This window comes from Dermacentor variabilis, chromosome 6, assembly GCF_050947875.1.
Source record: "Dermacentor variabilis isolate Ectoservices chromosome 6, ASM5094787v1, whole genome shotgun sequence".
NCBI lineage: Eukaryota > Metazoa > Arthropoda > Arachnida > Ixodida > Ixodidae > Dermacentor > Dermacentor variabilis.
Genome location: NC_134573.1, coordinates 160,115,865 through 160,142,427, shown reverse-complemented (window position 1 = coordinate 160,142,427; position 26,563 = coordinate 160,115,865). Strand labels below are relative to the sequence as shown.

General features: G+C 44.5%; 1 protein-coding gene across 1 annotated transcript in view; it reads right to left on the bottom strand.

Annotated features, from left to right (window-relative positions):
* Positions 1-277: 277 nt before the first annotated feature.
* Positions 278-26,563, bottom strand: part of LOC142586344 (uncharacterized) — a 31,369-nt gene continuing 5,083 nt past the window's right edge. The window contains exons 4-6 of the mRNA XM_075697593.1: positions 23,969-24,032; positions 20,906-21,382; positions 278-3,917 (exon numbers count right to left, since the gene is read on the bottom strand). Coding sequence (XP_075553708.1) covers positions 3,193-3,917; positions 20,906-21,382; positions 23,969-24,032 — 1,266 coding nt within the window. The 3' untranslated portion in view covers positions 278-3,192. The remainder of the gene's footprint in view (positions 3,918-20,905; positions 21,383-23,968; positions 24,033-26,563) is intronic.

Here is a 26,563-nt window from a genome sequence, read left to right as displayed (position 1 = left end):
GCAATAAAACTTCAGCGTACCAGAAGTTACAGCTGCAGTGATATTGTGAAGAAACATTAGGAAGAACTTGGAAGCAATATTTTTTGTAACATGTTTCGGAGTAACTAGCGCATGTAATGTAGGTAGTCATGTACAAAGGGTGCGGGGAATTGGGGGAGCTGTTCTTGTTTGGGTGCCCGGATAAGGTCTCTGGCTTTTGGCTCAAGGTCGCTCAAAGGTTGCCGACAATGGGAGCTAAAATCATTTCATGCTCAAAAACACGCAGGTTGTAACAATGCACATATGCAAAACAGTAACTTATTTAATGAACTGAAAACAGACTTACAGAACTAATTCGGTAATACACGATTAAATAATTAATTGCAGCCAGGAAGAGCTTATATGCAAGAATACAATGATAAAGGTGAAACCATGATCACGACAAAAGAAGCTCGAAAAACTCGGACACGTACTAGGAGCTAGAGGCAACAAGAATATGACCCTAACACAAAAAGTTTGCACCTTATTGTGCACCAAACAACATCAGAGTGCATCCAGATAAGTTCGGTCAGGCATGTCCGGTGACCATATCGAATTTAGATGGAAAAAATATACTTTGCTGCCTGAGTGCCAAGAAAAACAAACCAACTTCCCACAGTTGTCTGCAATGCACCCCCTAATGTGTTGGCTCACTGCAAGTTCTGCTGTGAGCTCCCTCGCTGAGCAAGTTACTAACCAGTGTAGAACTAAAAACATTGTTTTTGGATACTCTGCATTCTGTTTCTAATGAACGCACCACAAACTGTGTGGCAATGCCCCACGGTTCTGTTGCTACGCACATATATACATTATGCGATTCCTGTCTATGAACGTGCCGAGCGTTTTCACCCCGACATTTTCTGTTTTGTCATTCCTAGCTTTCAGAGCCATGCTGGAGCATTTCCGTGCCACGAAAGAAGGGAACTTCCAACCATGATCATGCGCAGACCCTGCATGTCGCAGCAACATGCAACCATTTATTTGGTCGCGTTTCTCACTTTATAATTCTGAAAGAAAAGAAATGATGCAACATATTTTTTCCAGATTGCATTAATTCAAGACAAAGACTTAATTTGGAATATTTCCAAGAAAATCAAGGATGGTATATTTTAAAGATATTTTTAAAGTACTGCTAATTTAATCACAGACCTAAACTTGAGGGCTTCTCCTGATAGTATGGTGCCACGCAAGGAAGTATATTTGGCTCAACTTTCGACAACATTAAAGCACACGATGAAATTTGAAAAACATGCTCTTTACAAATACGGAGAAAGGAAAATCTGGAATTTGGCCAACATTGTGCAATGTTTCGTGCAATGTTATTGGCCCGTACTGTATCAATAAATATTGTTAGAGCCATACCCACAACAATTTTTCTTTGGGAGCTAACCGAAATGGGGATTTGGCAAAACTCACTGAATGAGCTTCCGACCGATTGGGCACTTCTATATTTCTTTTTCTTGAAGACAGATCCTTTTCTTGCAAAGGTAAGTTTGGGTTAGTTATTCTTGGTACTCAGGCAACAAAATATCTTTTATGATCTAAATTAAAAATGGTTGGTCGTCACTGGACATAGCCGGTTGAGCTGATATGAACACACCCATCTACTCTGAAGGCACCAGTCACACATATGCAAGAAAATTAACAGATGTACAGCCATTAACAAAAAGTAATATTACAAATCATGACCATGGAGCATAGTGCGACAGCAAACACAACATAAGCCACCTACCAGCAACTTAATCTACATACAAGAAATAAAAAACATAAGTGCTTTAACAGTGAACTTTCAAGGCCAGCATCCAGTCACAATACTACATGCACAGAGCTTGTCAAAAGAAACAAAGTCACTGTGTGATTTATGGCACCCTAATCTGAGAAGTCTGGAAAATTTTATGCATTTCCATTGCTCAAAGCACCCGCTAGTAACATGAGCACTACTTCTCCCTCTTAACAGCTTTTCAGCACCTATAATTTTTCATTTCTCCACTAGGACTCAGAGTGACTTGCTTGATGCTCTTTGGCAAGGCCTGGACCTTGTGTGATTAAACCCTACACAACAGCCAATCTATAGCTCTTCACTCACGCTCCTATTGGCATCGTCCCTTTTGAGAAAGAATATGTACATACCAAAGTGCGCACATTTGTGCCATCACATAAAGAAAATCACATGGTTATTGCCGCTGTGATAGGCCGATACTCATTACAAGAAACATCTCTGCAACATCTATATAGCTGGCCTCAGCTACTGTCTCAACAAGATGGAACAACTTGCCAATTCAGAATCTGTTCATTCCCACCAAAAGTGCCATCAAAACTGCCGTAATATATACTTCACTAAGGTACCATGTTATCATCCGTACATGTTTCACCTAAGGTCCAGGTTTGCATTTCATGATTTTTTAGCATAATAGAACAACCTGCTTGATGATGCTGGCACATTCTCCGACGTCAATTAGCAGTTCTTCAATAAGAGCATACAATAGCACTTGCACTTCCTAATGTACCAGAATGCCATGCACCATACCACACATCTGTGCAGATTCCCTGTTCAGACTCCATTTAAAATGTAAAATACACCTCACATGGCTGGTGGCATTCTTGGTGGTATAATGGTGCAACGTTCATGTGTGTTCAGTGAGTGGCTTGCAAAAAGGATTTGGAGAAGACGATGCAGCAGTACGGTCATTCTAATGTGAGGATAAACAAGTATTCCTTGAGCTTGTAACCAACCTACAGCACATTTGATTGGTCAATTCAGAGCACTCCACAGGAAGGTTAAAAAAAGTGACGCAAGATACTTGTTATGCTTTACCGCAAAGATTTTAAAGCTATCTTCAGACTTTCTTAGTAGTGTCAAAATGTTCTGGAACACCAAGCCGAATACGCTATTACAGAGAGGCCCCTACAGCAAAACTAGCACTGAAATGGTCAATTGCGGTTATGGTGGCACAAGTGCCTGTTGAGGTGGCTTTCACGCACGAAGGTCTGAGGGCACAAGTGGCACTAAAATGGCCTCTCACCTGTGTAGGTGCACAGGTGATCATCCATTGAGGACCACTGTGAGAAGCTCCGAGGGCATTCAGAGCATTGAAATGGCCTCTTGCCTGTGTGGATGTGCAGATGTTTTTTGAGGACATACTTTTATGAGCAGCTCCAAGCGCCCAAAGGGGTCTATAATGGCCTCTCGTCTGTGTGGATGCGAAGGTGCGTTTTCAAATGACCCCGTTGCCTGAAGCTCTGAGGACATGAGGGGCACTGAAACGGCCTCTCGCCTGTGTGGGTGCGCAGGTGTGTTTTCAAATGCTCTCCTTGTAAGAACCTCCGAGGACATAACGAGCACTGATGTGGCCTCTCGCCTGTGTGGATGCGCTGGTGTGTTTTCAAATTACCCCGTTGCCTGAAGCTCCGAGGGCATGAGGGGCACTGAAACGGCTTCTCACCTGTGTGGGTGCGCAGGTGTGTTTTCAAATGAATTCCTTGTGAGAAGCTCTGAGGGCATGAGGGGCACTGAAACGGCTTCTCGCCTGTGTGGGTGCGCAGGTGTGTTCTCAAATGATTTCCTTGTGAGAAGCTCTGAGGGCATGAGGGGCACTGAAATGGCCTCTCGCCTGTGTGGATGCGAAGGTGTCTTATCATATCAACCCTTTTCCAGAAGCTCCGAGGGCATGAGGAACACTGAAATGTCCTTTTACCTGTGTGGGTGCACAGGTGCTTGTTCAGGGTTTCCTTCAGCGAGAAGCTCTCAGGGCACAAATGGCATTCAAATGGCCAATTGACATGAACCTCGTTCTTTGGTTTCACATTAGAGGGTTTATCAGTCGGACAGTCACGGTGGAAGTATCCTTGATGTGGTATCTCAACCTTCACAGTTGTTGGAGAGGTCGCCTGCATCGATGCTTCAGAAAAAAAAAAAAATCAAGACAGGTTAGTTACGTAATGCTTTTCATTTCAAACAAAACAGTAATTATGAAATGCAAAATAAATTAAATAACATGCACAACAATGCTAAAGATCAGCTTTTCCCTCATTCAAGAAGTATTGAGGGTGAAGTTTAATCTCATGAAACAAGAGCACTGCTGGGTGGCCATTTTGATTTGCACAATGTATTTGAGATTTCTCATTAACAAAGTTTACAAAATTCACACCTATTTTTGCTACAAAAATATTTTGAATAATAAAAAGAATATCAAAGTCAGAGGATGTGGAGTATGGTATCGGTGCAAGCTGCTGCTGGCAGCCAAGTGTGCAAGGATGAACCTTCAGCAATATCGTCTTGGGACAATTACTAAATGCTGAATGAGATGTTGTGCTCGGTGACTAGATGAAGAGGACAGCATCTTGTCTCAAGCCAAGATTCGCTATATTGTATGTTATGTTAAACTGGCTACGTATAAATATTGCAAATATATTGCAGCCGTTTCTTTATTTGTTACAATTTCTTGATGACATCCTCAATATTTTTCACACAATAACACAAATAAAGCATTGCAATAATGTAACTATCTTACTGCCAGTTGTTTAAAAAGATATTTTTGATGCCACAAATGTCACAAATGGCCCAACAGAAGGCGTTGGTCCTGGGTTTGATCCTTCATCCAGGACAAATTTTTCTTTAGCTGGGACATTTTCTTTATGAGAAACCTAAGTACAAGGCCAAAACAAGCACTCTGCTGCCTAAGCATAAGCCTCTGAATCAAAAACATAGTTGCTGGTATCATAAACATATATACATGAGCTGTACCCTTTCCATTGGCCATACAAGAGTAACTATCTATCTTTAATAGAGGATGTAACACAGCACGGTTCCACAAGTGGAGAAGAAGAATGCTTGCATGATGCAGTTTTGAACTAACAGTGGTTGCTTTTAGTCAAGTGTACTGCGTTATTACCAGTATTTCGCAGGTTCATGGTCACTGTTTATTCTTTAAGCTATTTACTGCATATCTCTGTAAAATAAAATTTCTGCGGGCAGCATATGCATCATGATGTGGTGCCTGTTACAGACACATATAACTACAACAAAGTTCCACACTGAATTGCACACATCTCTGCTTCACATTTAGAATATACAGCAATGTGCAATGCTCAGTAAATAGGCACACAGTGATTAGGTATTGCTTCCACATGGCTCTTGTTCATTTTTATCACTTGAGTCATTTAATTCTTACATACTTTCTTTTGAAAGTATAAAAGATATGAACAACCCTAACAACTACATAGATAAAAAGTGCACAATGAAGAAAATGATGATTTTAGCTTTGCAAAAAGCTGAAACAGATACAATATCTCATAGCACATCAGCTAGCTTTAATCAACACAAGCAGTGCGCAGAATCGGAGAACGAATCAGAGGCTTGCAGTACGCCAGTTCTTGATGAGAAGCAAACAGCCACTCTTATGCATGCATGCACACACATAAAATAGAAAGGATGAAACCACATAGATTAGCAAAGAATGGAAAGAACCTGCCTGCATTACAGTTGTGCTAATAAATGGCTTTTCTGCTCTAACAAATGCAATGAATTTATAATTGCAATGCAAAAACACGACAGGTAAACGACACAAAAAAATATTTACAGAGGAACTCCTCTGGTAGTTGTCCAAGTATGTGTAAGCATTGTGCTACTTACTCATCTCCACGTAGCACGGTGTCACTATCAACCTTATGGAACTTCATCCGACAGGCATAAACCCTTATCAACTCTCATTCGTAGTTATCAACTTTATTGAACATCTGCTTATCATGTCCGATAACAAACATGGTCAGGCAGGTTTCATTAAGACAGAATTCATTACGGCATTCATAGCCATGACCATTGGTGGTAATTAATGTGAAGTTAACACGAGTTAAGTAAGGCACACGAACGCTCGACCTTTGGTGTTAAGATTACCTAAGCAAAGCTCTTGCTAAACAACCACTGCATTTGCTGAGGGGGCATGCGATACTTTATTGATGAATCGGATGCTTGTTTTGAGCTTGCTTTTTATTGGAATGTATGCTGTTCTGTGTGTTGTATGGGTGATTTCAATGAATGTATACAATGCTCGCGTCACTTTACTGCGCGCTTGAAGCCTCTGCCTTACGTGGGCATGAGACATTGCATTTTTTGCTTGCTTACGGGATTATGAGCCCTTACTTACAGGGGGTATGAGTCATTCATTGTCTAATGCGACAGACAAATTTCTCATTGGGTAGGCATTGTTGGGAACTCAGCGCTGACGCCCGTTGTTGCACCTGGGTCGCAAGCCCCAAGGGTAGCGTTGGCCTGGCGGCCTGGGGCACAACTGGAAGCATCCGAAGGTCCCGGCAAAGCATGAGTCGACTGGTAACAACAAAACAACTTGTTTATTCTAACATCGCAAAGAGTTGGCGGTCAGGTCGACCGAAGTAGAGAGACGGGAGTGCACGTTACTCAACAGAAGAAATCGGAGCCTCTCTTGGCGTCCGGGGGCAGCTGCTTTTATACTCTCGCAGTTGAGGGCAAGAAGGAACCCCTCTAAGACGAGCACGTGACTGTGCTGCTCGGGCACGTTGGGATGAGAAGGTGGCGCAGCCGTCGTGCCAGCGCCGTTCAGGCACAATGGGAAGAGAAGGTGGCGCATACGCCGGGCCGCGCCGCTCGGGCACAATGGGATGAGAAGGTGGCGCATACGCCGGGCCGCGCCGCTCGGGCACAAAGGGGATGAGAAGGTGGCGCAGCCGTCGTGCCGGCGCCGGTCAGACCCCCTCGCTTCACAGTTGGGGGAGCTCCTCTCCCCGGCTGCCGCGCTTCGACAAGCGTGGGCACCAACATGCACATACACACACACACGCACATGAAGACACGTGGCATTGGAACATGCCTGGACGCGCTTGGCGGGGAGGCGTAGCGGCGGCGCTGAACGGGCCAAAATGTCTGCCGCTTTGAACGAAACCCCGGTGTCCGTTGCATCCGCGCCGGCTTTACCGCACGTCGTAGGCGAAACGTAACAGACCGCCCCGCCGGGGGAAGGAGATCCCGATGGTCAGGGGACTGCATCCGCTGTCCGGAGGGATGTCGCTCGATGATGCTCATAACCGAAGTCGGGCGTCCCTCGACGTTTCTTGAGCGCAGCGCACAGAGAAGGCCTCGTTCTCTCGTTCAGGTTCGCACAGGACACTGCAAAGTGACTTCGGGAGAGTTCACATTTTTGTTCTCGTTCCCGGCAAGCGTTAGAACTACGCTGAAACTCAACCGCTCAGTCAGCAAGCACGGCACAACCCTCACTAAGCCCTGCCAGGCTCTTCCCCCTTCTATACCACTGCCTAGTTCCTTACAGTAGTCTAGCAGCACTCAGAACGCGTCCACAAATTGGAAAATTGCACTAGAAAGCATGTCATCACTTTGAAACACTAAACAAAAGCAATATGTTAAAAATCCTGCCTCAGGAAGAAAAACATCAGTAACAAACAATCTTGAGGCTGATTCCTACGTTAGGGGCTTCGACTTAAGCCATCGGCGTTACCGTTGAGACTCCCCTTTTTGTAACGCACCTCAAAGGAATATTGTTGCAAAGCGAGGCTCCAGCGCAGGAGGCGGCCATTTTTGGGAGAGATGGTCTGCAGCCATTGGAGAGGGCAGTGATCCGTCTAAATGATAAACCTCGAGCCGGCTAGATAGCATGACAATTTCTGAACGGCCCACACGAGACACGCACACTCTTTCTCGGTGGCGCTGTACGCCTGCTCACGACTGGTCAGCTTACGACTAGCATACAGGACGGGGTGTTCTACTTCTCCATTTTCCCGTTGGCACAGTACAACGCCCATGCCTCGCTCACTAGCATCGCACTGAACAACGAACCCTTTTGTATAGTCCGGCGATCGTAGCACCGGCTGGCTTGTTAGGGCACTCTTTAGGGCGCTAAAAGCTCTTTCCTTTGTCTCGTCCCAGACGACTGTTTGGGGCTCTGTCTTTCTTAGAGCATCCGTCAGGGGAGCCGCGATATCAGAGTACCTGGGGATGTACCTCTGATAGTAGCCGGCGACACCTAAGAACGACCGAATATCGGTCTTCGTGCGCGGTTGCGGGAAGTCTCGCACAGCGGCCACCTTTATTTCAGAGGGGCGGCGACGACCCCGACCAATCACGTGACCGAGGTAGACAACCTCGGCCTGTGCTAACTGGCACTTGGGAGCCTTGACTGTCAAGCCCGCTTCGCGCAGGCGGGTTAGCACTGCCCGCAAGTGTGCCATATGCTCAGACCAGGATGCGGAGAATATCGCTACGTCGTCTAAATACGGTAAAGCGAATTCTTGCTGTCCCCGCAACACTTTATCCATGAGGCTTGAAAAACAGTATGGCGCGTTCTTCAAACCAAAACTCAACACTTTAGGACGGAATGTTCCCATTGGTGAAATGAACGCCGCATACCTACTAGCCTCTTCTGTAAGTGGAACCTGCCAATAACCCCTGACAAGATCTAGGGTGGAAATAAACTGAGCGCTACTAACTTTCTCAAGGCGCTCCTCGATGTTAGGGATCGGATAAATTTGATCCTTAGTGATGGAATTAAGCCTGCGGTAGTCGACGCAAGGACGAGGTTCCTTGCCCGGTACCTCAACTAAAATCAAAGGGGAGGTATAATCACTCTCACCCGCCTCAATAACTCCGAGCTGTAGCATTTTCTTTACCTCAGCCTCCATAATATCGCGCTGGCGGGGTGACACCCGGTACGCCTTGGATCGTACTGGCTCTGGGGAGGTAAGTTCTATATCATGAGTAAGGACAGAAGTCCTACCAGGCCTCTCAGAGAACAGACCTTGAAACTCTTGTAAGAGCTGGCGTAGTTCGGTTTTCTGCTCAGGCGACAGCGGTGCGTTACTGATAAGGTCACTAATGACTTGACCGGTGTCTTCCCTGTTCGTCACTGAGCCTAGTCCCGGAAGCTCGACCGGAAGCTCTTCAGGAACGTTTACCATCATGCACACCACTGCTTCCCTTTGTCTATAAGGTTTGAGCAGATTACAGTGGTAAACTTGCTGTGCTTTCCGCTTTCCTGGCAGACTCACCACGTAGTTGACGTCTGACAGTTTTTGAACAATCCGTGCTGGGCCCTCCCACTGCACGTCTAGTTTGTTGTTTAGCGATGTGCGCAATATCATGACCTCATCGCCCACCTCAAAACGACGGGCCCTGGCTGTCCGATCATAATAAACCTTGGCCCTCTGCTGGGCCTTTGCCATTGCTTCACCTGACAACTCCTGTGCCCTTCTTAAGCGTTCGAGGAGCTTAAGCACGTACTCCACCATGACTGGGTCGTCGCCCCTGCCTTCCCACGATTCTCGAAGCATGCGAAGCGGAGATCGCAGCGAGCGACCGTACACCAGCTCGGCTGGCGAAAACCCCGTAGCCGCATGCGGCGCGGTCCTTAATGCAAACATCACCCCAGGCAGACACAGTTCCCAGTCAGTTTGATGTTCAAAACACAATGCTCTCAACACGCGCTTCATGACGGAGTGGAGCTTCTCAACGGAATTCGACTGTGGGTGGTACACTGAGCTGTGTAACAGCTTTACCCCACACCTTTCGAGAAAAGTTGTCGTCAAAGCGCTAGTAAACACTGTGCCCTGATCTGATTGGATTTCCGCAGGAAAACCAACTCGCGCAAATATGGACAGTAGTGCATTGACTATCTCAACTGAGCTGAGTTCTTTAAGCGGCACTGCTTCAGGGAACTTTGTCGCTGGGCAGATCACAGTCAAAATGTGCCTGTACCCCGTGGCTGTTACCGGCAGAGGTCCCACTGTATCAATAACGAGCCGTCTAAAAGGCTCCGTAATGATAGGTACCAATCTCAACGGCGCCCTCGATTTGTCCCCTGGTTTGCCCACCCGCTGACAGGCGTCACATGTCCTCACGAAATGGTCTGCGTCCCGAAAACACCCTGGCCAATAGTACTCTTGCAAGAGACGGTCCTTAGTTTTCTTAACTCCTAGGTGTCCGGACCATGAACCCCCGTGCGACAAGCGCAACAGATCCTGACGGTAGCACTGAGGCACGATCAGCTGATCTAACTCCACTCCCCTGCGGTCTAGATACTTCCGGTACAGGACCCCACCTCTTTCCACAAAGCGAGCATTTTTCTTGGCGATACCTTCCTTGACAATGCAGCGTATGTTTTCTAGGTTGCCATCCTTCTTTTGCTCGGCTATCAAAGCCGACCGGCTGACTTTTAGCAACCTATTAAGTCCGTCTGACATAGGCGCGATGAGCAAATCTGTAGATAGCTCTTCTAACTTTCCCGTGTCGGGCATTTCCTCTCCAGTATCTGGCGCCTTCAACGCTACAGGCTCAATTTTATTCAGTTCGGGCGTGCTCTGAATATCGGCTTGCTGTGCCTCTGACCCTTTTTCATTGTTCGATAACGTCGGCCCCGCAACTACCGCCTTTGCAGCGAGCTCCCGAACCTTCGATCTGGTTAAGGCCTGAACGCTAGCCTCACCAAACAAAAGCCCCTTCTCGCGCAGGAGGTGATCAGACCTGTTCGAAAATAGGTACGGGTACTGGGGAGGCAGCATAGATGACACTGCAGCCTCCGTCTCAAGCGCTCCGAAAGGTCCTTCAATAAGCACTTTTGCTACGGGCAGACACACGCTATGAGCTTCCACGGCTTGCTTGATCCATGCGCACTCGCCCGTGAACATATCGGGTTCTACGTAGGAGGGGTGAACTACATCCATTGTAGCTGCGGAATCGCGAAGCACTCGGCACTCTTTCCCGTTCACGAGGAGGTCTCGCATGTAAGGCTCGAGAAGCTTCATGTTCTCGTCAGTGCTACATAATGACAAAAACACCACTTTTGGTTTTGTTTCCGGACACTGCGCCGAAAAGTGACCCGGCTTCTGGCACGTATAACAAACGCGCGCTTGCCTCGTCTCGAACCGCTTTCTGCGTTCGGCTTCGGCTGCCGCCGTCTCCTTAGGTTCGGTCGCACTGCTTTCACTCGCATCCGCACTACGTGTGTTCCCCTTTGCTCTCATGGGTGTGAACTTCGGCCTTTCAAACTTGGAGCCAAATTCACCCTTTTGACCGTCCTTAGCTCCGCGAGCCCGACGCGTCACAAACTCCTCGGCTAGCTCGGCGGCTTTAGCCACTGTACTAACGTCTGGCCTATCCAAGACCCAGTACCGCACGTTCTCAGGTAACCGACTATAAAACTGTTCTAGCCCGAAACACTGCAGAACTTTCTCGTGGTCACCAAACGCTTTCTCTTCTTTGAGCCACTCCTGCATGTTTGACATAAGCCTGTACGCAAACTCTGTATATGACTCACTTTTGCCTTTCTCATTTTCCCGAAACTTCCGACGGAACGCCTCCGCTGACAGCCTGTACTTTTTTAGCAGACTCGATTTCACTTTGTCGAAATCCTCTGCCTCCTCTCTATTCAAGCGAGCGACTACGTCGGCCGCCTCGCCGGGTAACAAAGTGAGCAAGCGCTGTGGCCACGTTTCCCGAGAGAACCCCTGCTTCTCGCACGTTCGCTCAAAGTTAACCAGGAACAAACCAATGTCCTCTCCAAGCTTAAACGGCCGCATCAGGTCAGTCATTTTGAACAATACGCGTTCTCCTGCACCGTGTGCCTGACTTCCATTACGAGCGCGTTCGATCTCTATCTCGAGACGCTTCATTTCCAAAGCGTGTTGACGGTCGCGCTCTTGTTGCTCTCGCTCTTTCTGTTCTTTACGTTCACGCTCTTCTTTTTCTTTCTGTTCTTTTCGTTCACGCTCATCTTTCTCTTTCTGTTCTTTAATTTCGCGCTCCTGTCTTTTTGCCGTCTCCCTCTCCTCAATGGTCTCAAGGCATTCCGACAGCTCGTCATCCGCAGCTTCTAACTCAAGAATAGCCCTTAGCAGTTCTGGTTTTCTGAGTTTGTCTGAGACATCCAGACCCAACTCTCTTGCAAGCTCCAGCAATTTCGGTTTGCGCAACGACTTCAAATCCATGGCTGCTCTGAATGCTGCTTTCTCTACTGCCTATTATTGTCTTGCCGCAATCTAACCCGGCAGCAACGACAACCACAATTACCAGCTCTGTTTCTGACACTAACAAAAGCCTGGCAAAGCTCAGAAGAAGAAAGTCCCGCACTCACCAAACCTCGTAGCCAAGAATTCCGCGCAGTCGTTCCGCTGCAGGCAACCAGTCATCACACAGGGCTCGTTGCACTGCTCCCGGATGGTCGTTGAGCTGCTCAGCATACAGTCAACTGCATATCTTCGCTGCTGGCCTCCGTTGTCGCGATCTCACCGCTGCCACCAGTTGTTGGGAACTCAGCGCTGACGCCCGTTGTTGCACCTGGGTCGCAAGCCCCAAGGGTAGCGTTGGCCTGGCGGCCTGGGGCACAACTGGAAGCATCCGAAGGTCCCGGCAAAGCATGAGTCGACTGGTAACAACAAAACAACTTGTTTATTCTAACATCGCAAAGAGTTGGCGGTCAGGTCGACCGAAGTAGAGAGACGGAAGTGCACGTTACTCAACAGAAGAAATCGGAGCCTCTCTTGGCGTCCGGGGGCAGCTGCTTTTATACTCTCGCAGTTGAGGGCAAGAAGGAACCCCTCTAAGACGAGCACGTGACTGTGCCGCTCGGGCACGTTGGGATGAGAAGGTGGCGCAGCCGTCGTGCCGGCGCCGTTCGGGCACAATGGGAAGAGAAGGTGGCGCATACGCCGGGCCGCACCGCTCGGGCACAATGGGATGAGAAGGTGGCGCATACGCCGGGCCGCGCCGCTCGGGCACGTTGGGATGAGTAGGTGACGCATCCGCCGGGCCGCGCCGCTCGGGCACAAAGGGGATGAGAAGGTGGCGCAGCCGTCGTGCCGGCGCCGGTCAGACCCCCTCGCTTCACAGTTGGGGGAGCTCCTCTCCCCGGCTGCCGCGCTTCGACAAGCGTGGGCACCAACATGCACATACACACACACACGCACATGAAGACACGTGGCATTGAAACATGCCTGGACACGCTTGGCGGGGAGGCGTAGCGGCGGCGCCGAACGGGCCAAAATGTCTGCCGCTTTGAACGAAGCCCCGGCGTCCGTTGCATCCGCGCCGGCTTTACCGCGCGTCGTAGGCGAAACGTAACGTAATGCTTCACATTTAATAAGCCGGATAGCATACAAATGATCTGTTGCCATTGCAGGACTATGGCCTTACAAAAACATATATTTTATGTGTAATATATTTTTAATATTCTCTATATTAACATGTTTTATAAAAATATAGAATTACAAAGCATACAATTCTGTAAAACAGAAAGTAAAATAAACACTTTCTTGAATTTGCAATAAGTTCTTCAGTGCTGAGGATGAATGAACAAGGGCACTGAAGAAGACAATATGCAGAAACGAATGAAAGAGAAATTAAAAAACACCTAGCAGATTCACAGCACAACCTCTAGTGAAACTATGCATTTCTTTTAAGCAGCAGTATAATTAATAGTTATTGCTTGTACTAAACGAAGATTCAAGTGTGATCAGTCAACTTCCCGCCCAGCATCCAATATAATAGATGCTTACGATACCAAAAGATGACAAGCTACTAGTGCAATAACTATCAAGAGAATTAACAATCCACAAACATTCAAGAAACACTGTCATTTATATGTTGAAACAGACCTGAACAGACTTCTCTGTGAACCTTAAACACAGAATTACCATTAAAATATACTTACATGTAAACATAATAAAAATAAATGAAATTATGAATATAATTATTTAAACAAATATAATGGAAAGGCTGAAAAAAATATTTATGCAAGAAACTCCAGCAAAGCAGTGTACATACTAGAACCTAGAAGAAGCAAGTACATGAACTGAATCAAAAAAAAAAAAATTACACCATATTGTGCAAAACAAAACAAGTGCCACTGAAAGGACTAGTCACAAAGATGCAAGAAATTTTATATTGCACAGTCACTAACAAAAAGTAACATCGCACATTGTGCAGAAGATGGAACATGGGGGTCCAAAAATAATATTTTCCTTCTGCCAGTGCCACACATCTAGAAAGAGAAAGAGGGGAGCAATGTGTTATAAAAAAAATTATGGGGTTTTACGTGCCAAAACCACTTTCCGATTATGAGGCACGCTGCAGTGGAGGACTCCGGAAATTTCGACCACCTGGAGTTCTTTAACGTGCACCTAAATCTAAGTACACGGGTGTTTTCGCATTTCGCCCCCATCGAAATGCTGCCGCCGTGGCCGGGATTTGATCCCGTGACCTTGTGCTCATCAGCCCAACACCATAGCCACTGAGCAACCACAGTGGGTAAACCTAATGGTGAGGGGTACGGATAAAGCATTATGATCAGCCGCGCAAAGCATTTGCACACATTACAGCACAAAACCATCGGATTTTGAAATACCAGAAGTTTTGAATCACTGGCTACAGATAGTCGACATAGCGCTGCCGTCTCTTATGACCATCAAGATTCAATACGTCTGACAGTTCTGACGGTCAAATTTGTTTGCGTATTCATAACTTACCCTAGATATGGTGGCAAAAACGACCATGTCGAAAGTGGAAAACCATTACAATACCATCACAATGTTGACAATTTCTTTCTAAAGGCATGTGTCACTTCTGACTGTCTGTCAATTTCATTTTAGGCTGTTCCTACACTAGAACATGTTCCCTGACAGGAGCAAACAGTAGAAATTACATATTTTGAGGAAAGGGGGCCAAGTTTTGGCTTACGCGTACCAAAAAATTGAACTTTGTAGGTTACTTATATGCTTTGAAAATGGTTGTCACGTCCAGCAATGATTGCGCTTCCTGGAGGAGCTTCATGTTCTCAGTCGGTCGGTTCAGCATGCAGAAGAGTATGACAATTCAGCCCTCGCATGGGATTTTTGGATTAAACATTAAACGAGACAAACACGAAGTGTATCCCTAATAATGTGTGTGTGTGTGTGTGTGTGTGCAAGAGAGAGAGAACACTGTACTACATGTATGGTGTTTTCAAGGACAAGGTTCCCATAATCTTTACTCACAAGCATTTCACAGCTTCAAGGTCTACATCAATGAGTCTGTTAAATCTCCAGTCCGATCCATGCCTTGAACTGTAAGATGAGCTGGCACCTTGAAGGGAGCACCACTTCTGCTTTGCACTACAAAGTGATTTTGAGTTCTTCCGTGAAATGTAAATCTTAATAAGCTTCTGTGGAGCTTGAAATGATTTCGTTTGAGTATTGCTGTTTGTTCAGTTTTCTTATTTTTTAATGCTTCTTCTAAACTTATTTGTGCTTTGTGCATTATTAGTTGATAAAGCATCTTAATTGGCATTCACATCAAATTTTGTGTGTGCATGTGCGCATGTGTGCGAGTCTGCACGTGCATGCTAGACAGGGGGAGGCCTTCGAGTTGTGAAGTGACAACTGTGGAGTTGGAATGACTACGGAATCATTCCACATTTCCAATCAGCTGGAATGGAATGGTATGCTGGTACTAGTTTGGCAGGTGGAATGAGAATGAAATGCAAGCCCAAGATTCCAGAATGGAGTTGGTATGGAATGGATGCATAATCCCGAAGCACTAAATGTAAATTTGAAGCACGACTGTAAAAGCGGTAAATTTACACTTCTCCCTATTGACTCACTAAGACTCTTCCAGTGGCTACCTCTGCAGTGTTAATTATAAACAACACTGTTTTCCACAAATTCTACATTTCCGATGACCCACAACCCTTCTTTCATTCCAATGTTCAAGTGCATCTGAAGACTAACTTTTAGTTAGGGTTAACTCATTATCTTTCAGTTAAGGTGTTAAGCTGGTTAACTCCTCAGTTTTAGTGGACGATTTAACATTTGTAGTGAAGTAGTCAAGTTGTGAAGAAATATTCAATTTAGCAAGAGCATGCTTTACGTACGACAAAGGGATGCAATTTATAAATGGCCACATTGGAAGTGTTTACACACTGCCCGAGGCCACAGTGATTTGGAAAGTGCATCATGTATTCTCGCACACTGTCAAGTGTCCAGGAGGTACAATAACAAGCGGTCAGAAAGGTGTGCTGGAAAATTGCGCGGTAAACATGAAACAAAAAGAGCAGCAGACTCCAGTGATTTCTCCGGCTCTGAACTCATTTACTGCGATAGCCGCATTCTCCTACAGCAAAGAACACAATCTTAATTTTGCTTGCCTGTTTTTTTCCTGAAATAACTGCGCTCACCTTCCATGGGTCACAGAGCATAAAATTGCTATGCACTTTGCATTACTCTAATGATTTATAATTACAGTGATTAAAGGCAAGAAAGTCCTGGACAGATAACAGGCCAGAAAGCATGTTCATCCTTGCGCGAAATAACAGTATGTAACATAATTTGCTAGGCTGTCAAAACTAGAAAAAGTTTTTTTTTTCATCGTTGCACGTGCAAGCTCTAGTAGTGAACAATTCTAATAAAAGTGATTAATTTACTGGAATTACAGGAGTGGAATGGATCAGTTCAGTCACTCCGGGAGTGGGAATTGTACGTAAGGAACTCATACCTTCTGGACATAAACCATCAATAGGAAGTTTTGCTGTAAGGTTTTCAAGGGAGAGCATTCGGCGCAAACATCTAGGGAAGTGGGAGAACAATTGGCTTCTCCACCAAAATGAGGTGATGGCTCACACATTACTTGCTTTTCGACAGTTCCCGACTTCCAAACACATCACAGTGCTGATCTTCAACAGCCCTATTCATCTGACTTTACCCCCTGTGACTTTTTCTTGTTCCCGATTGAAAATTGAGGCTGAAAGCACAGTTGAAGAGATACAGTCGGAATCACTGGAGGTGCTCAATGCACTCACACCTGAAGGATTCCACAGATGCACAACATCATGGTAAAAATGATGGGATTGGTTTATTCATGCTCAAGGTGACTACTTCAAAGGAGACCATTCAGATTAGGAGTTATGGTGCGTATATATTTTTATGACCAAATTCCCTGAACTTTTGGGTAGCCCCCCGTATACCTATCATAATGCTAATCCTAAAGGCATGCACCTCCCAGCCACACGGGACCCCGATCTACGTAATGCGAGTTGAGGTGGTTATTCCGCATTTTTATTCAGGAGTAGAAACGGACACTGTAAGGAATCAAACCAGCCTGTATATAGGAAACTGCTCGAAAGGCACACTATAACATCAGTGCACACTATAACATCAGTAACAACAGCACACCCAGCGCCGTGCTGTTGCAATACGCGAATGGCCAATGTGTCGACAATGAGTCGACACGCTGCCACATTCGAAAGTGGCATTCAGTTTCCAGGACATAAAGTCCATTCTCGTTCGAAGAAACCCGCAAGCACGAATTAAATTCATCCAGTATGGGCACCTGGGGCCTGTCAATCAAACAGTGATGAGTCTTGAACACTACCGCCATGATGACCTTTCTCGTGAAGACTACCGAAGTGTGGATGTGGCGTGCCGTGGTTGTGTCAAATACAAACTCCAATGTAAAAATACCCCAATGAGGGGATGGATTCAGATTTGTTTGGCCACTCACGGAACCCCTGGGTTAGAGTATCGGGCCTCTGTCCTAGAGGTTCTTTGCTTGAATACTGGCTGTCAGACAACTTTCTTTATATATGCATATAAATATATATGAATCAGAAGAAAGAAACCAAGGGCCAAAATATAAGAAGCCAACAAACAATAACATCAAGGATAGGATAAAGGAAATTATTTGTAGTTCTTAAATAAAAAAATGATAACAAATTCAAATGAAAGAAGATGAAAAAACAACTGGCCATAGGTGGGATACAAATCCACGTGTTGGCATTACGCGTGTGATGCATTACGCGTGTCACTCTGCAATGTGACACCTAAGGCAGACAGAATGTTCCACATTTGGTGCCAGGGCCGTGAGTGGTGGTGCTGGCCAACCCTCTGAGGGTTGGTTCTAGTAAGTAAAACATAAATATCCAAGAAAGAAGATGGGAAAACGGTGCCACGGTAGCATAATTGGTAAGAGCATCGTGCACGTAATGCAAAGATGTGGCTTTGTTGTCCATCTACTTTCATTTCCATTTATTTGTCATTTCTATATTTCAATGAAGAACTACAAATAATTTTTTCTATGCTGCTCTTGGTGTCATTCTTTGTTGGCTTCGTATGATCTGACCACAAACACACACAGTTTTATTGCTGGAACACCAGGGCGACGGTGAAAATTTGCCTGGAGTGTCCACAGAATAGCTACCACAATAAAAAGCACATATAGCCCACAACACATGCATCATAATTTAAATTCCTGATGGAAATCTGTCATAACCATTGAACTGAATGGCAATAATAAATTAACTGGAAAATGCTGTCACTCAGCTTCTCTTCGAGTATTAAACACAGTAAAATGCTAATAATTTGAAAGATTACACGCCATGAGCGCAAGCATTGAAATGCTAACAAGAATTAACAACGCACATTCACAAAACAGTAACTTATTTAATGAACTGAAAACCGATTTACAGAACTGATTCTGTAGTAAACAATTAAATGGTTAATTACAGCAAGAAATAGCTTATATGCAAGACGAGAATGAAAAAGGTGAGACCATTGTCATAACGAAAGAAGTTCAAAAAACTCTCATACATACTAGAAGCTAGAAATAACAAGAATATGACGCTAACACAAAAGATTGGATCTTATTGTGCGCCAAATGACATCAGGGAGTATCGAGATAAGTTCAGTCAGGCATGTGTGGTGAACATTTTGAATTTTCATTTAAAAAATATATTTTGGCGCCTGAGTGGCAAGAAAAACAAACCAATTTCCAGGAGCTGTCTGCAAAGCACCCCCCAATCTGGTGGCTCATGGCAGGCTTTGCTGTGAGCTGCATGTCACACCAACGCTACCATTTATTCAGTCACATTTCTCACTTTATAATTCCGAAACAAAAAAAAAATGATTCAACATGTTTTTTCCAGATTGCATTACTTCCAGTCAAAGGCCTAATTTGGAAAATTTCAAAGAAAATCAAGGATGCTATTCTTTTTTTAAATATTTTTAAAGTACTGCCAATTTAATAACAGACCTAAACTTGAGGGCTTCTCCTGAGCTTATAGTGCCACGTAAGGAAATATGTTCGGCTCAAGTTTTAACAACATTTATGGCAAACAATGATGAAATTTGAAAAACATACTCTTTATAAATAGGGAGGAAAGAAAATCTGGACTTTGGCCAATATTGTCGAATGTTTCACGCAATGATACTGACCCGTACTGTATCAAGAAATGTTGTTAGAGCCATAGCCACAACACTTTTTCTTTGGGAGCTAACCCAAATGCGGATTCAGCAAAACTAACAGAAAGCGCTTCTGACTGGCTGGGCGCTTCCATATTTTTTTCGTGAAGAATGATCTTTTTCTCACAGAGCTAATTTTGGTTTAGCTTTTCTTGGTACTCATGCAGCAACATATACATTTTGGTCTAAATTAAATATGGTCGTCACCGGACTTAGCCGGTTGCACTTATCTGAACACGCCCATCTACTGTGAAGGCACCAGTCACAGGCATGAGAGAAAATTAACCGGAGGTACAGCCATTAACAAAAAGTAATATTACAAATCATGACCATGGAACATAATTCGGCAGCAAACACAACATAAGCCACCTACCAGAAACTTAATCTACATAAAAAACATCGGTGCTTTAACAGTGAACTTTCAAGGCCAGCATTCAGTCACAATACTACATGCACAGAGCTTGTAAAAAAAAAAAAAAAAAAGTCACTGTGTGATTTATGGCACCCTAATCTGAGAAGTCTGGAAATATTTAAGCATTGCCATTGCTCAAAGCACCCGTTAAGAACATGAGCACCACTTCTCCCTCTTGACAGCTTTTCAGCACCTATAATTTTTCATTTCTCCATTAGGACTCACAATGGCTTGCTTGATGCTCTTTGGCCAGACCTGGACCTTGTGTAATTAAACCCTACACAAAAGTGAATCTGTAACTCTTTAAACATGCTTCTATTGGCATAGTTCCTTTTGAGACAGAATACGTACATATCAAAGTGCGCACAGTTGTGTCATCACGTAAAGAAAATCACATTGTTACTGCTGCTGTGATAGGCCGATGCTCATTGCAAGAAACATCTCTGCAACATCTATATAGCTGGCCTCAGCTACTGTCTCAACAAGATGGAACAACTTGCCAATTCAGTATATGTTCATTCCCACTACATGCGCCATTAAAACTGCAGTAATATATACTTCACTAAGGTATCATGTTATCAACTGAACATGTTTCACCTAAGGTCAAGTTATGCGTTTCATGATTTTTAGCATAATAGAACAACCTGTTAGATGATGCTGGCACATTCTCCAAAGTCACTTAGCAGTTCTGCAATAAGAGCATACAATAGCACTTGCACTTCCTGATGTACCAGAATGCCATGCAGCATACCACACATCTGTGCAGATTCCCTGTTCAGACTCCATTTAAGATGTAAAATACACCTCACATGGCTGGTGGCATACTTGGTAATATAATAGTGCAAAGTTCATGTGTGTTCAGTGGGTAGCTTGCAAAAGGATTGCAAAAAGACGATGCAGCAGTACGGTCGTTCTAATGTGTAAATACAGAAGTATTCCTTGAGCTTGCAACCTACAGCACATATGACTGGTCAGTTCAGAGCACTCCACAAGAAGGTTAAAAAAAGTGAAATAAGATAGTTGTTATGCTTTACCGCAAAGATAATGTTAAGGTAGTGATAACGTAGCCATATTTTTACTACTAGAACGAAGGTGTTATAGTTGTCTTATGAATTTCTTAGTACTGTCAAAATGTTCCCAGGGCATTCAGAGCATTGAAGTGGCCTCTCACCTATGTGGATGTGCAAGTGTTCCTTTAAGACATACTTTTATGAGAAGCTCGGGGGGCCTAAGGGCACTGAAATGGCCTCTTGGCTGTGTGGATGCGAAGGTGAGTTTTCAAATGAGGCCTTTGCCTGAAGCTCCGAGGACATGAGGGGCACTGAAATGGCTTCTCTCCCGTGTGGATGCGAAGGTGTCTTTTCAAATGATCCCCTTGTGAGAACTTCTGAGGACATAAAGGGCACTCATATGGCCTCTCGCCTGTGTGGATGCGCTGGTGTCTCCTTAGAAGAGCTCTTCGTCTGAAGCTCTGAGGGCATAAGGGACACTGAAATACCTCACCTGTGTGGGTGCACAGGTGTTTGTTCAGTGTTTCCTTCAGCAAGAAGCGCTCAAGGCACAAACAGCATTCAAATGGCAAATTCACATGAACCTCGTTGTTTGCTTTCACATTAGACTGTTCATCAGTGTCACAGTCACGGTGGACGTATCCTTGATGCGGTATCTCACCATCCACAGTTGTTGGAAAGCTCGTCTGCATCGATGCTGCAAAAAAAAAAAAAAAAAAAAAACGAGACAGGATAGTTACGTAATGCTTTTTATTTGAAACAAAACAGTAATTATGAAATCCAAAATAAATTAAATAATATGCATAACAATGCTAAAGATCTGCTTCTCCCTCATTTCAAGAAGTATTGAGGGTGAAGTTAAATCTCATAAAACAAGAGCACTGCTGGTTGAACATATTGATTTGCACAATGTATTTGAGATTTCTCATTGACAAAGTTTACAAAATCCACACCTATTTTTGCTACAAAAATATTTTGAATAATAAAATATCAAAGTCAGAGGATGTGGAGTATGGTATCGGTGCAGGCTGCTGCTGGCAGCCAAGTGTGACAGGATGAACCTTCAGCAATATCGTCATGGGACAATTACTAAATGCTGAATGAGATGATGTGCTCGGTGACTAGATGAAGAGGACAGCATCTTGTCTCAAGCCAAGATTCACTATATTGTATGTTATGTTAAACTGGCTACATATAAATATTGCAAATATATTGCAGCCGTTTCTTTATTTGTTACAATATCTGTTAAAGCATTGCAATAAAGTAACTATCTTACTGCCAGTTGTTTAAAAAAATATTTTTGATGTCACAAATGGCCCAACAGAAGGCGTTGGTCCTGGGTTTGATCCTTCATCCAGGACAAATTTTTCTTTAATTGGGACGTTTTCTAAGAGAAACCCAAAGTACAATGCCAAAACAAGCACTCTGCTGCCTAAGCATAAGCCTCTGATTCAAAAACATAGTTGCTGGTATTATAAACATATATACATGAGCTGTACCCTTTTCATTGGCCATACAAGAGCAACTATCTATCTTTAATAGAGGATGTAACACAGCACGGTTCCACAAGTGGAGAAGAAGAATGCTTGCATGATGCAGTTTTGAACTAACCGTGGTTGCTTTTGGTCAAGCGTACTGCATTATTACCAGTATTTCTTGGGTTTATGGTGGCTCTTTATTCTTTAGCTATCTATTGCATAACACTCTGTAAAACAAAATGGCAGCATATGCATCTTGATGTGGTGCCTCTTACAGACACATTTACTACAACAGGGTTCTACACTAGATTGCACACATCTCTGCTTCATATTTAGAATATACAGCAATGTGCAATACTCAGTAAATACGCACTCAGTGATCACGTATTTCGTCCTGCCATGCTGAAGCAATACCTGATTTTTGTGAGTTAATTGTTACATACTTTCTTTTGATAAGCATAAAACACATCAATAGGCTTAACAACTACCGATAAAAGGTGCACAATCAAGAAAACGATGCTAACTTTGTAAAAATGCTGAGCCAGATACAACAGAGTGTCTTACTTTGGCGTTCTTATGCTTCGCTCAGTACCTGAGCAGTGCAGAAGTGCGAATACGCATGTGCTCAAGAGGGCTAGCGCAAGAGGGTTAGCGCAAGAGGGCTAGCGCAAGAGGGCTAGCGGAGTGACAAACACAAGCTGTCTGAGAGAAGCATCACTGCCGCAAGGGTGGTCAGTGCAGCACTCACTAGCAAGGGTGGTCGATGTGCGCACCCTCTCTCGTGATTTCACAATGACAAAGATTTATGTTTGTGACAAGAAGTTGCAAGTGCTGACCCATTTGAATATCCCACAGTGTGGGAGGATGTGGTTTGTGCTGTGCAGCACGTTGGCTAGCGTTAGCGTCAGAAAGGACTGGACTGGATGCGAAAAGCAAGCTCGCAGGCTATCACGTGGCGTTCCCCAAAACGACGCTTTATTTTCCACTGGATAAGATGGACCGGTAATGGATTACAAGCGCATGTCTAGATACGTCATGGACAAATAAATGATATTTGTTTTACTTTATAAAAGTGATCAATGGCTGTTTTTATTTTGTTTAATTTCCCTGAATTTGGCCAGAGGGCGGTGCAACTACAAAAGGTCTGTTAAACATATAACTAATATGTGAAAATCACCCGCTGCTCTGCTGTGGCTTAGCGGGGCAACTCGGAGCGCAGCAACTTAAAAAACACCTAGCAGATTCACAGCGCAATCTCTAGTGAAACTATGTATTTCTTTTAAGAAACAGTATAACTAATATTTATTGCTTGTACTAAATGAACATTCAAGTGAGATCAGTCAGCTTCCCGCTGAGCATCCAATGTAATAGATGCTTATGATACAAAAAGATGACAAGCTACTAGTGCAATAATTAAAACATCAACAAGAATTAACAGTGCACAAACATTCAAGAAATACTGTCATTTATATGCTGAAACAGACCTGAACAGAATTCTTTGTGAACCTTAAACACTGAATTACCATTAAAATATGCTTACATGTAAATATTAAAAAAATAAACGAAATTATGAATATAATTATTTAAACAAATATAATGGAAAGGCTGAAACAAAATAATTATGCAAGGAACTCCAGCAAAGCAGTGTACATACAAGAACTTAGAGGAAGCAATTACATGAACCCAAACCCTCCAAAAAATTACACCATAATGTGCAAAACAAAACAAGTGCTACTGAAAAGACCAGTCACAAAGGTGCATGAAATTTTACATTGCACAGTCACTAACGAACAGTAACATCACACATTGTACAGAAGATGGAACATGGGGGTCCAAAAATAATGTTTTCCACCCGCCAGTAGAACACATCTAGAAAGAGAAAGAGGGGAGCAATGTGTTATCAACAATGAACTAGTTATCAACACAACAAGTGTAAGTATACATAAAGCAGTGTTGAATTGCATTTGAATTTTCTGTGAGCTATGTTATCACAACTACTTTGTAGTTTTATGGTGGTTCTTTTGTTTATGAAGGAATTTATGTATAACACTAAGTAAACTCATATTTCTGTGTGCAACATATGCAAAACAATTTTCACAATTTTCTTGTTAGTGCTGAGGACAGGCTGCCGTTTTCAGTCTCACATCATTACGTACCACTCGGGTGAAAAAGCTCACACTGGGGAGGTTAGAGTGTAGCATCAGAAGATGCATTGTTCAGCTTTAGCCGAGCAACAAACGAGATCAATATTAGCGTGCAAAGATGACACTGTAGGTTGTGGGGATACGCTCTGTGTACTCCCACAACTGCAGGAGAGCTCCGGATCTGAAGGTAAGCTCTGGATCTGAGGCGAGCTCTGGAGCTCTGTACAGAGCTCTGGCTCTGTACAACACATGTAAACCAATTTCCACCATATTCTTGTCAGTGTTGAAGGAATGGTGGTGTCTTCAGTTTCGCATCATTACTTGCCCCTTGGGTGTAAAAGCTCACACTGGGCAGGTTAGACTGTAGCGTCAGATGATAAATTATGTGGCTTTAGCTGAGCTATATGCACAAGGTAAATCTGGGCACGCACAGATAGCACTGTAGGTCATGGGGGTACCCTGTGTGTGCTCCCACAAATGAAGAAGAGTTCCGGATATGAAGGCGAGTTCTGGACCAAGACGCACACAGTCATTCAGTGGTACTCCCCATCCTGTATCACATGTAATCACAGCCACATTGGGATCTAATGAATAAGGCAACTATCGATGTCAACTCTAACAATGTTTATTGCTACAAGTAACTGGGAACACTTCCACAAAGAAGTCCACTCTGTAACAAGTAATAAATAGGATTGCCTCGTTCCGTGGAACAGTCATGTAAATGAGATCACTCACGGTTTGTAGCAGGTACGTATTTACACGATTGTAAGTCGACCCCCCCCATATCGCTTGACCGAAAAAAAAAAAAAAAAAAAAACCCGAGGGCGCATTCGATAACGAAAATTTATTAGTAGCTGACATGGTCACTGGACTACTCGTCTTCACTAGTGCTGTCATCATCGTTGCTGCGGTCCCACAGCGCGTCGTGGTCCAGCGAAATTTCAAATTTGGCAAACGACCGCACCAGGACATCTTGCAGAACAGCAGCCTACGCCAAATGCACCCAACCACACGCAGCTGTCAGGGAGGCTCTTTTGACAGGTCCGGTTGGCGTAATTTCGCAGTCTTCTGCCGCCAGCCACTCGTACTCACGGCGGAGCAGAACCTTAAAATTAAGGCGAAGGTCCAGGCTTGTTTCATGACCACGTCACACTTCACTGGCAGGGACCGATCACGCATTTCAGCGACGCTGCCGCAAGCTTAGCCTACAGCTCCGCAAAGCGTCCAGACTTCGGCACGTGGGAAATTTCTCACTTGCCGCCACAGGGTGAAAATTTCGCTTCGCTGCAGTCGCCACTCTCGCACCACCCGCTTGGAAACATCGAAATTGCGGCCCGCTGCGCAGTGATTTGTTTCTTCGGCGTAAAGGATGGCAGCCCTCTTGAACGCTGCTGTGAACGAGTGCCGAAAGATTAGTGGGCCTGCTTAGTGACGACTGGGGAAGCATAGAAGTAGCACGTAGCCGGCAGTCAAGTGGAGCGCGTCAAAAAGTTGGTCAAACTAATGCCAATGCCTTTAAACAGAGAAAGAGAAACGCGCGAACGGTGTCTGCTCTTCCTTGAACTACCGATACTCCCCGCAAGCGCCGCCGTTCTAAGGGTGCCGCCGCAAATAGGAACAGCGGCGCTTCCATCAACTATTGACACCCCCCCCCCCCCCCCATGAGTGTTGCATGCACTGTAAGACTCTCAAAAATGTTGAAAAACGCTTCCGAAAAGCAAACAAACACGCAGGATAGCGAAAAGATACGGGTAGGACTATAGAGCAAACATAAAATTGTAACTACCCTGTAGCTCTCTTTGGTATCGCTTTCTTTTTGGCGGGGCCATGTTTTGGTTTCGATTGTAAGTCGACCCCCCAACTTCAGACTTTCAAATTTTAAAAAAGGGGTCGACTTACAATCGTGTAAATACGGTATTCCTATCTGTCAGGATGTGCCAGTCGTTCATTTGAATTTCACACTAATTGTAATAGTGAACTGCAGCTAAAAAGAATGTGTACAGCGTACACACAAGTAATTATCCATTTTTACCCATGAGCTACAGCGTTTTTGTAAGCTACGCACCACTCGCTAAAATCCCTGTAGGCGACAGCACTTGCATTTCTTGACTGAAGGATGGTATGATGCCAGTGGCAGCTGCGTCTGGCTGACCCCATCATGTGGCCAAATACAATATAGCACTTGTGAGACCAATTTGGCCATGCTAGATGAAGGCGATGGATTGCTACACCAGTACATAAGATCTCACAATATGA